The sequence below is a fragment of the Atta colombica genome, unplaced genomic scaffold, assembly GCF_001594045.1.
Source record: "Atta colombica isolate Treedump-2 unplaced genomic scaffold, Acol1.0 scaffold12, whole genome shotgun sequence".
NCBI lineage: Eukaryota > Metazoa > Arthropoda > Insecta > Hymenoptera > Formicidae > Atta > Atta colombica.
Genome location: NW_017259206.1, coordinates 203,417 through 215,104, shown reverse-complemented (window position 1 = coordinate 215,104; position 11,688 = coordinate 203,417). Strand labels below are relative to the sequence as shown.

General features: G+C 33.0%; 1 protein-coding gene across 3 annotated transcripts in view; it reads right to left on the bottom strand.

The window, feature by feature from the left end:
- Window positions 1-4,600: 4,600 nt before the first annotated feature.
- LOC108694290 overlaps window positions 4,601-11,688 on the bottom strand; it is a 20,405-nt gene continuing 13,317 nt past the window's right edge. For 2 of the 3 annotated variants that reach the window (XM_018203689.1, XM_018203688.1), the window contains exons 3-13: window positions 10,432-10,564; window positions 10,058-10,125; window positions 9,713-9,973; window positions 7,859-7,961; window positions 7,208-7,338; window positions 6,859-7,114; window positions 6,718-6,785; window positions 6,549-6,623; window positions 6,168-6,419; window positions 5,817-6,053; window positions 4,601-4,891 (exon numbers count right to left, since the gene is read on the bottom strand). In XM_018203689.1, coding sequence (XP_018059178.1) covers window positions 4,764-4,891; window positions 5,817-6,053; window positions 6,168-6,419; window positions 6,549-6,623; window positions 6,718-6,785; window positions 6,859-7,114; window positions 7,208-7,338; window positions 7,859-7,961; window positions 9,713-9,973; window positions 10,058-10,125; window positions 10,432-10,564 — 1,712 coding nt within the window. In that variant the 3' untranslated portion in view covers window positions 4,601-4,763. The remainder of the gene's footprint in view (window positions 4,892-5,816; window positions 6,054-6,167; window positions 6,420-6,548; window positions 6,624-6,717; window positions 6,786-6,858; window positions 7,115-7,207; window positions 7,339-7,858; window positions 7,962-9,712; window positions 9,974-10,057; window positions 10,126-10,431; window positions 10,565-11,688) is intronic. The other variant, XM_018203690.1, reaches the window with a different exon arrangement.

Sequence of the window (11,688 nt, the reverse complement as noted above, 5' to 3'; positions counted from 1 at the left end):
GTGTGTGTGTGTGTGTGTGTGTGTGTGTGTGTGTGTGTGTGTGTGTGTGTGTGTGTGTGTGTGTGTACGTGCGTGCGTGTGTGTGTACGTGCGTGTGTGCGCACGTGCGCAGGGGAATAGGATATCGCGATAGGTCGTCCTATCTGTATAAAAATAAGAATCTGCATGTCTTATTTAAATGCTCAAATGTTTAATAATTCGAATCCATACACTTTCGCTCGTCAACAAATTTCCTGAATTCCGGAACAGTCCATTATTTAGAAAATATATAATATATACAATAAAAAAATGCCTTTAGAGCTCAGCTTCGTTCATTTCTCTCTTTCTCTCTCTCTTCTTTTTTCTTTTGGCAGTTACATTTTGCGTCTAGATGTGATATCACAGAGTTAATGGATGTAGATCCGACTAATTGTAAAATGTAATAATAAAACGTGCGTCCGCATAGATACATGTTTCTCTACACGCTGCTCCTTCCTATCGATTTTAATCCTTAATTATATGAGCACGTGACATATGCAAGTCGTCTCTCTCTCTCTCTCTCTCTCTCTCTCTCTCTCTCCCTCTCTCCCTCTCTCTCTCTCTCTCTCTGTCTGTGTGTGTGTGTGTGCGCGCGCGCGTGTGCGTGCGCATACACATGTCAATCAATAAAATTTTGTATGTGTACATATTTCAGTATATCATTTAAGAAAAATATAAAACTATTGAAGTCCATGTGATGGACCGTATTCTCGGATTCCTTTCTCTGATCGTGATATCATATAGACTTAATACACTATTATCTCTACTTTGTCGAATTGATTTCATAGACGTACGCGTCTAGGAATGCAATCTAATCGATGCTCTTTAAGCTTTTGCTGTCTATGCTTCTGGAAAGTTAATCGTTAATTCTAAAATTCGTTGGAGACTGACAATTGTTAACCAAACATTATCCGAACAGACTTTAGTACTTTTAAATGAAGGAAATTTAATTTCTATTCATTAGCCATGTTATCCTTCTGAAGTGTTGACAATAAAAGTTTATGATATTTTAATAATGTCTAATTGCTGCAAAAATGAATGTTCTGAAACATTAAATAAAACGCGCGCCATGAAGTTTCTGTACCATCAAAATCTGTATATTAAATTACATTATACGGAATGTAGAGATACGATGATGAATGTTATTCGAAGTTCGATTAACACGATATAATTTACAATCTCGCCGGCTCGTAAATATCTTCGTTAATTACGCTATCTTAATTAACGAAAATGTAGAAAAAAAAGCGAAATACACAAGTTCCAACCAGTATTTATACAGCGCGCACAGATCTCGCGCTAGAGATCGCACGCATATCGGATTATCGAAAAAATGTATCACCCGGAATTGTTCAGAGGAAATACCCTCATTGTTATATATACATATTCAGCGTGTATAGATCGAAACGTGTCTATCAGTTTTCGCGCATATCCGTTTCCGATGCATACATGCCGATTGTATATATCATCGATCGGGAGGAGCGAAATGCGTGATCGATCTATTCCGACATCCACTAACTCTATGCTGGAAATGCAAAAGCACTATTCTCGCGTAACTAGTACAAATCTTAATGCATCCGCAAATGTACTACACTCGCCTATCTTTGCGTTAGGCCCTTGGAAATCTTTGATGTACTGATTGATGACAAACGATGTTAATTAATGTACAATTTTATTCAATAGATTGAATATAACAGTACTTCTTGTCTTCAATTTTCCAAAATATGCATTAAAATTTTTAATCTTACTCAAATATTTAATTTCAGAGCCGAGAGCTTATCATTTTTATAGAAGGAATTTTTGTCAAGATAAATTATCTTGTCCCTTGTTTTACATAATTTTAAAAGATTAGCAGGATCACATCTTTTAACAAAATTATTCTTTTAACAGAGTTGAAAGCTTAAAATTTAAATTTTATTATTGAAAACTTAAATTTTATTATTAAAAGCTTCAAATTTTTTCATATAGTTTTCTCTTTAATTAATTTTTATAGTCGCTAATTTTAAAAATTATTATAAGATATTTTTTATCAATCTGCTGATCTTTTTCTTTGAATTTGTTTACAAATTTGAATAGCAGTAGTATAGTACGAATGTGTCGTATTTTCGCGGATCTCCTATTGCAAGGCCGATCTCAAGAATATCTTTGAAAATGCAATATCTATGCATTTTCAGTGACAAAATGCAATATCGTGAGCGGTATATTTGTTATACTCTTTTAGAAACAGTCTCTTTATACAATATTTCAATTATATTATGTACAATTGCATATACTAGCTAAAAGATAGAACCTATGTGCTATATATTACGTTAGATCCAAATATGAGTTCTGTCGAACTGTAATTACATAGCAATATCCCAATCTTTATTCGAAAATAATCCAATTGAAATCTCGATTACTTATACCCTGGTCGTATTTACAGTAGCGCGATGGTATTTAATAATGTACATGAGTTTTCGAGCTTAATATAAATACTCTGAAGTGGTCGTGATTCGAGGCTGTCTCGTAAATTATGCCTTTGTCATTTCAGAAGTATTATATCAGGACTAGATAGTATTCCAAATACATGTATGACGTAAAATACAACTCAACTGTAAAAGATGAAATCTTTCTACATAGAAATTTACTGTACGAAATGTTGCACGTTAAGAAAGCTTAGGCCTTATCTCCAACAAAAATGTATTCACTAAATATCTTGTGATCACAAGATAATAATGAAAACATAAGAATGTACAACAGAAGAGAATATTGACCTATGAGCGAAGAAGTTGACATGGAGATTTAAATGTTTGTATTCTTTGATCTGGAAACAGATTTGATTCAGAGGAAGAATTAGGGATGTACCAGATCGTAAAATTACCAGATATCGGATATCACATTCTTTTCGGATATCCAGTCAAATATCTGGAACAAGGCTTCCAAAAAAAAAAGCAAGAAAATAGCGATAATAGATGAATTTCTTTATCTTCCTAAAGTGAAAAGAAAAAGAGAAAAATGAATTGTGCAAGAAGTTCAATTCAAGAAAAGAAGAAAATTCTGCATTAATTTTTGATAAAGCAAACTTTTAATATAAAGTTTCAGTCGAATATATATGTATTATTGGATACTAATGATATCCAGCTATCTGACTGGATAATATCGGATATCGGATATCGGATATTTTCCAGATATCCGGTATATTCCTATTGAGAATTACAGAGATCATTTCAGTTGCCACGATTCTCAGATAATCGATGTGTAATGGTAACAAAAATTCTCTGCCGAATCTTGTATAGGCTGGTGCTACCAGTTGTTTCCAACACATATTGGGAATACTACAAATACACGTATAGTGTAAAAATGTTTGAGATATTTACCTTAATCCTGAAGGAAATTTTTCAAGAATATTTTTTGTATCTCTTTAACCACACTTTTCAACAGTATTTTATATCTGAAATACAGTTTCCACAGAATATTTTTTGTATTTAAAATACAATCTACGATGTGTCTTTGCCTAGTCCTGAATATATCATCTCGGTTCTCTTTCATATAAAATTAAGCGAAAAACATATGAACAATCAAAAATTATTATCCACATGATTATCCATTGAGAACTATTGTAATTAATCAACAATTCAGGCAGTATATAGCTAATAAACGTTATATCGAAAACGCTAGTAATCTAGAGTTTGGTCACTCTTTTAGAATACTAGTCTGCAGTAAATTATAATAATCCAGATAGCAAGTTTCCCACAGGTTGTTGTCAAATATCAATTTGCTTGAAACTGCTTTAAGTTGCTTTCAATATTAAGGAAAGTGAAAGTTTTGTCTATTGGATTATTACCGATCTTTTATCGCTACCAACAATTATGAGCAACTTCATGGCAACATTCAGGCAACAGTTAGTCAGTTGGCCTCTTACAAACCGATCGCATAATAGATTATTGGAAATCCAGATGAAACAGAGAATTTTCAAACTATTCGTCCACAAGATGAAAAGAGAAATCGAGAATTGTCAAAAGAATTATTTACTTTCATTTTAAAGTCCAATTTTGAAGACTATCTATCGCCTTCAAGTAGATACTATTTCATTATTACTTATTATCGTTACAAGAGAAATCTCATAATAGTGCGTCTTTTATTCTGTTTTATGATTTTTACTTGATGCAGCTTCATCGTGCCCATGGCGGTGTCGTGTACTGTTCGCAGGTAAGCGATTTCATATCAATTTTTATTTCATTATATTTCCATTTAATTGATGGAAATGTAGACTAAATATTTTATGAAAACGGTTTCAAACAGATTGTGGCAACTTTCATGACAATAAGTATGCGACAGTATTTCAACTACTGTGCAGGCAAATCACTGTCCAACATAAGGTTAACCTAAATGAAATTACTATTGCCTTGATGGCAACAACTGAAAGGAAACTTGTGCCAAACAGTTATTTTCTTTCAAGCTAAGGAACACTTTTTTAACTAAGTATTATATGTATAAAAAATAATTTATGGACATGTTTAAATCGTTTCATTCCCAATTGGGAACACTCTTAATCACCGATTAAGTAATTAGTCTGTTCCAACAAAACGGAAATTAATATTGTCGGTAATAACTATTTAGCTGCATATTTCCCACTGTTTACGACAGCTCATCGATCGGTCAATAGCTTACAAACTTTTTGAGCTATATACACTTCCAGAAACACGCAATACCTGAGAATTCGTGCTGGAAATTACAGTACTTAGACAGTCTTACATAATAGCTGCAGATCATCTCGAAAGTAATACGCATAGCGTATTAATAGCGGTGTAAGTTACTATATGTAAAATAAACAGAAGCTGAGATAACGACGAAGCAGACGCTGCGTTTGGAGTTTTCATTAAGACCTCGCACATTCCTGAAACAAAATGCAAATGTTGAATATTTATATCGTGCTTACTCATGTATTTAAACCTAACATAATGTAATATATCTTGAAACTACAGCGAAATGTGATAAATTATCGTAATTATTAATATCTATTTTTATTAATTAATATCTATTTTTCAACAAATAAATTGTTCTAATAAGATATTCCCTGAATATTTCAAATATTATGATAAATATTGAGATGGAGGGAGCCAGCCGAAGACCTAGATCTTAACATGTGTTGTCAAGGTCATAATCCTGTTGGAGTTCCTGGTCTCCAACAGGTTTTAGCTGTTGCTCGTTATTTGTTAATAAAAGAAGTTCAAAAAATATTTTTTTTTATTTTTAGTATATACAAATACTACTTTATACCTCTTACTTATAAAACATAGTAACTTTCCGCGTAAAGTGAGGTCCACCCCACTTTTCCTCTGCCCAGAGGCGCACGACTTTTCACGTGAAGCGAATTCCATCTCACCTTCGCTTTCCGCCTAGAGGTGCGTAACTTTTTATGCAGTAAACCTTACTTCGCTTGGAAAGTCACGCACATCCTTAGGCAGAGGAAGGAGAGAGAAAGCGGGATGAACCACGCTTTGCGTGAAAAATCTTGTGCCTCTAGGCAGGGAAGATGAAATGGACCTCACTTCGCACGGAAAGTCATTAGGTAAACAGAGAAAAGTATAGAGCAGTTCTTAATATTGTATATGGCAAAAGTAAGACATTTTTTTTCAAACTTTTGTTACTAACTTTTTAATGAACAATGAGCGAAATATCTTGTCTAAAATATCTTGGCTAAAATATCTTGTCAAGGTCATCGGTGCTAGTTCCTCCCATCTCAATATTTATCCATTTATAAAAATCTTTGCAATTTTTCGATTAATTTTAATCGCAAAATATCATATATTTGTAATTACCTTGATTGGACAGTCTATACGTCCATTCATCCTTGACTTCTCTTTGACAAGTACGCGATGGCCTCGAAAGCCATAATTCTTTTTCTTGCTTCTGTCTGCTGCCTTTGTCTTTGGCGTTTTTGAGAAGCATAGAAAAACAAAACGTTTGTCCTGTACTGCCTGAAATTTCAGAATTCCGTTGCGACGCTATCGTATACCACATTCCTTTCTCTTCCCAGCTGCCGTGACAAGAATAGGCTGCCAAAATATATATCGAGTCTTTAGTCTTTTTTTACTTTTTATATATTTTTTTCTCTTCATATAAATTAACAAGTAGTAAATCACAAGTAGTAAATGTTCATTCATATTTACCAATCTTTTCATGTTCGCACGTGTTGCCGATTATTATTTCGGCTTGATCGGACGGGGTGCAGCCAATTTGAATATCCGTACTTCTGCATTCCTCGTTTTCATTTTCCTGCCAAGTTCGCCTCTTGGTCGTTCTCGACAGCTCGCTACGCCGCTGCCGACTCGGTGCGGCAGCTGACAATGCATCCAATGAAGCAAAATTCAAAATCTCATACTGTCCTGAATTAGGACATCTTCTCTGATGCAAGAATGTGGCTGTAAAAAAAGAGACATGATTTGCATATGTTTTGCTGCTCGCCCACTAATCCGCAATACCATAATAAAGCGCACAAGTTTCCTATATCAATATTTATAAGCGATGACGTAGCATAAATTAGCACTTACTTATTAAGGTCGTATACGGCCTCGTGGAGGGATCAGACATTGAGCACGCTTCCTCTGGCATAATTGCTTTTTGATCTGCAATAAAAGAAAAAAAAAATGTTTTATATACGTATATTATGTAATACTGATTTTAAATGTAATGCTGTTGTACGCTCAAAGTTTTTCTCACCTGACTGCTGTATCTCAATGATATGGCTGTCTCTTTTGTGAAATATCATACAAACGTAACCAATATCGCTGCAACCATAAATAAGATTCAAACAACTGTGATGTACGTTAAAACTCTCAAGAGAATTTAGAAATTACTCACCAGCCGCTGGTGACATGAGCAACCAGTTTCACTTTATTTCCTTGCATATTGTCATTCGGATATAGCTTCTCTAAATTGTGACAAACGATTTTTTCCTCATGGACGATTTCGCCATCAGTATTTTGTGCTTGCATTTTTACTCTCAGCGTCGCGTTCTTGTTTGTAAAATGATAGCTTTTCGTACCATTGAGAGAATGCCAGTCATGGTGTTGAGTTACCCAAGCAGGATATTTGCATCTACTGTGCTCTTTATCAACTATTAACACAAGAAATAAAGCAAAAATATAAAAGATGGTATAATTATTTTTATTAATCCTGAAAAACCTTTTGATTTCGTTTGTACAGTTACCTTTAATAAGTTTTATGGTGGGTGAACCTTCGGAAACTGTGGTTAGACCGTTGCAAGTAGGGTCGCCGGATTGTGCAAGTAAATAAATCATCTTTCCCTGATGATGAGACTTTTCTTCATACAGGAAACACCTATCAAATAAAAGATATCATTCGATAACGATCTTGAATTTTTCAAAGAGATTTTCCGATCTTTTTTTTTTTCTTGTTGGTTAATCATCATGTTTCCCTCAGCGTACATATACGTTTCATGGAGGGAGCAGAAAGTTATAATAATGTCTATGTGAAAACATGACAAATAACTGGTTAACCATTTTTTCACCTTACCAAGTCTAATGCCCGTAAATTTATCTTTAGATGCTCAGCAGCCAATGAAATAATTCGTAGAGTATCTAAAGATAAATTTAAGGAAGCCTTAAATATAAGGCGTCTGACTATAAATACGAGTATAAATCTTTTTATGTCATAAACAGCATGCCATGAAATGTGACTAAAACCGTAATACATAATCTGATATGTAGGTGCAACGTATAAATAAGCTACTTGATGCGCAGTATAAGCATCCCGCGACAAAATCGCAACAAAAACTATTGCTGTCACGGACTTTGGATAATTACGTTACATAGAATTAAAATATAAATATATTTCACACCTGTAAGTTTTTGCGTCATTCAGTGCGCTCCTTTCTTTCAAAGTTCCCACGAGATATTTATTTCGACCATCGTTCCAACTGGCAAGACATTGTAATTCCTCGGCTGCAAATAATCAAATACATAAAGATTTTATAGAAAAATAAAAATTTGTATAAAAAAAATAAAAATTTAAGATATTATAAAATATTTGTAAATATGTATTTCAAATATGGTTAGGTGGCGTGTAGAGACGCATCTCTACACGCCACGTAAGCTGTGCAATTTTTATGCGAATAGTGAAAATTTTAGAAACTAGCGATAGCAGGAGAATAAATTTTGGAGATAGAAGAAGTTGAGCAAGTAAAGAAGAAGTTGAAAGCAGGGTAGAAAGCGAGTTGTGGCGTATATAGAGATAGACCAGAGAGTAAAGTTATGACGGCAAAGAATGCGGGAGATCCGAATCGGAAAACGGGTATAAATAAAACGATCGAGCCTAAACAGAGGAAATTAATGGCAGAAGTTAAGGATAGCATGAAGAAAATATCACTTATAGAGGAGGATAACGGAAGCGAAAGTGACGAGACAAGTAATGAGAAACAAGTAAGCAATTAGATTAGAGGCATTAAAAGAGGAGACGAAAACATTCATAGAGGGAATAAAAATTAAAGAGATATAGGAAGAGAAAATCAGAACACTGGAGAAAAAGATGATGGAAAGGGGGAAACTGGATGAAAGGAGAAATGGAGAAATTAGAGAAGGATTTTGAGAAGAAAGGGAAAGAGAGAGTAAAGAAAATTGATGAGTTTGGAAAAACAACGAAGGATTTTTTTTAGTGGATAGAGAGGACATAAGAGAGGCCAGAAGAGAGGCGTCTTTAGCAAAGGAGAAGCGTATTTAGTAGAAAAAGAAATAGCTGCAACGTTTTTCGGAAGAAAGTATGGACTAAGTGTGAAGGATGTAGAAAAAATAAGAAAAATGGTAACCAAAAAAGATAGATAGGAAAAAAGGCGCAACATGATCAAATAATTCAAATATTTCAAATATTTAATTACATATAGATTTTTATTATTTTATTTTAGAATACTTATAGATAAATATTATTCATTATATATAAATATTGTGAAAGTAAAACATGTTTATAAAATGTCTAGTCAAATCATAGAAATCTAAAAAAAATTAAACGTAAATTATAAAATAATGTGTTTCTCTAAATTCTCTTTGGAGTGGAATCTCACTCTAAATAATGAAATTTGGGCTAGTTAAAAAAGAATGACTCAATTTTCAGTTTTCTTTAGGAGTGAGATTTCACTCTTCAGCATGAAATTTACTTTAAAAATTTTAGAAAATCTAGATTATAAAATATGATTTTATCAGATATTATTTAACCAATAGAGAATAAAGGCTCATCAAATCTGGATCTTTAATATTTTTAAATAATTCAATGTGAATTTGTATATACTATATGTATATACTACATATGTACATACATATATACTACATGTACATACATATATATTATACATGTTTGTAATTATTTGAATGTGCGTCGAAATTGTTTTGGACTTTTAAAACGCAATAGAACTAGTAATATCACAATTAAATTTGATGCTCAATCAAATCTATCTATTAATAATTATTTCATCAGATATTACTTTTACGATAATTAATACACATGTATATTTTTATTCATGCTATTGAAGATAATGCTCCAGATAACTATAATATTAATTGCGAACATCAATAAGTGTTTGCAACATAAATAAGTACCTATATTTCATATACGTGCTGCAGAAGTAATTACGATGTAATTAAGCACGATGGAGTTAGTTGATCCAATACTTTTAATGATAATACTTATATAACGATCAACTTACTGTTGCTCTCGGTTCCCACGACGTCTGGACAGGCCTGATACTTGAGAAGGAGTTTGCTCTCATCAGTACATTTCTCCACGAGACTTATAGGCATAGCACATTCGCCGTAACCCCGATTATACGTGAATGTGAACGACGCTCCGCTGAATGGGCAAGCTATTGGTTTCGAGTTCACACGGAACATCGAATAGAGCGTATCATCCGAAGTAATTTCCGAGCACATGTTTTCCAAACGCAATCGCTCCGAGTTGCACCAGCCTGCTAAAATAATTATCAGGTTGTAGTAAAATTTCTTCCTGAATTGCACTTAAAGCTTTATATCTAATTCAGATTCAATAAACGTACTTTCGCGATATTGAATAACGTTCTCATGGCGTCCATTGATGATCATACAGTGATAACAATTGTCACCGCTGAAACGACAAGCAAAATGTTTATTCAAAGATATATCAGAAGGTTTGCGGGTTATCGCCGTGTTTTCATCTATTGCTAATGTCAACGTTTCGTGAACGACAAGGTTCACAAAACGTTGGCATTAGCAATAGAACACGGCGATAACTCGCAAACCTTCTGTGTGTGGTATCTTTGAAGATAATACCTGTGAAAATCTAAAAAGTTTTATCAAAATGTTTATTGTCGATAGCAAATTGAACAATTTGCAATAAAATGATGGAAAGATGATTCAATATTTTTTTTAATTTAAATGAGAAGATACTTACAAAACGATATATTTGTCATCCGTTTTTTCGAGGCATGTTCGTTCCCCGAGAACGGTCGTATTTATAATGACTGATTGAGGCTTGCCATACTGAAACCATTCTCCTGACCAACTCGATGGAAACTCGCAAGATCCTGAAGCATAAGGAATCTTTCAATAACGTAACAATGAATTTTAATGTATTTTAATCAGTGATTCCTACAATAATCACATCATGAAACGGACGATCGATGTGTCCAAATCACCAAAATTTTCACGATAAAGTCTTTAATAAAAATAATTTAGGTCTTTAACAAAATAAATAAATTAAAAATTTTTAATAAATTATAATTTTTTTTTTTTTTAAGAAAGAGACAAAATCTCGATAATTTTTTTTCGGCCGTTTTTTTATTCGCTATTTTAAATTGTGTGTCAAATGATATCTTATGATGAGACATTAATGACAAAAAATTTTCAAATTAAGCTGAGAATTGGTTTAAGAGATACAGGAAGTCAAGTAGTCAAAATTCATTAAAGTGTCTATGTACGCTTTGCAGCATGAATTTATTTTGATTGATGTCTCATCATAAGATATCATTTGGAATAAAATTAGTAGGAATTTCAAAATCGTAGGAATAAAAACAAAAATGTTTGTAATCTTTTCCCAATAAAAGATTTAAACATATATATTTTAAAATAGATAAGTTTCTCTCTCTTTCTATCTCTAGTTAAAATTTTATTAAAAATTTAACTAATAAAATTTTAAAATTCAAAATTAATTAAATAAAATTTAAAGAATGAGTTTTATGTTATCCTGTTCATTGATTATCAAATTATCCTATATTTAATATTTTACATATTAACGTAAAAAATCTTGTAAGTTGTTTCTCCAGATTACTATATACATACATATATTATATAAAATCTAATGATAAGGATTACCGAGAACTTTATTATATTTTATTCTATTCATTACAAGATACCTTGTAAAAACAGCTCGTTCGTTAAAAGGATTTTTCTTCGACAAAATTAGTTTTTTTAAATCGTAAGTCTATGTTCATTCAGGTGGAGAATCTGTAAGCGAGGACTCGTTTAATTGAGAGAATTAAGAGGCTCCACGTGATCGAAGGCTTTCATCAAGAGACGCGGACAATTAGAAAATTGCTATCGGGTCCAATACAACACGATTATTACAGTTGGGGCGTGAGAGTCAAACTGAAGAAAGGGAACTGCTGCGCGCATTGCGTTGAATATGTGTCGCGAAGCGAAACGACGCGAG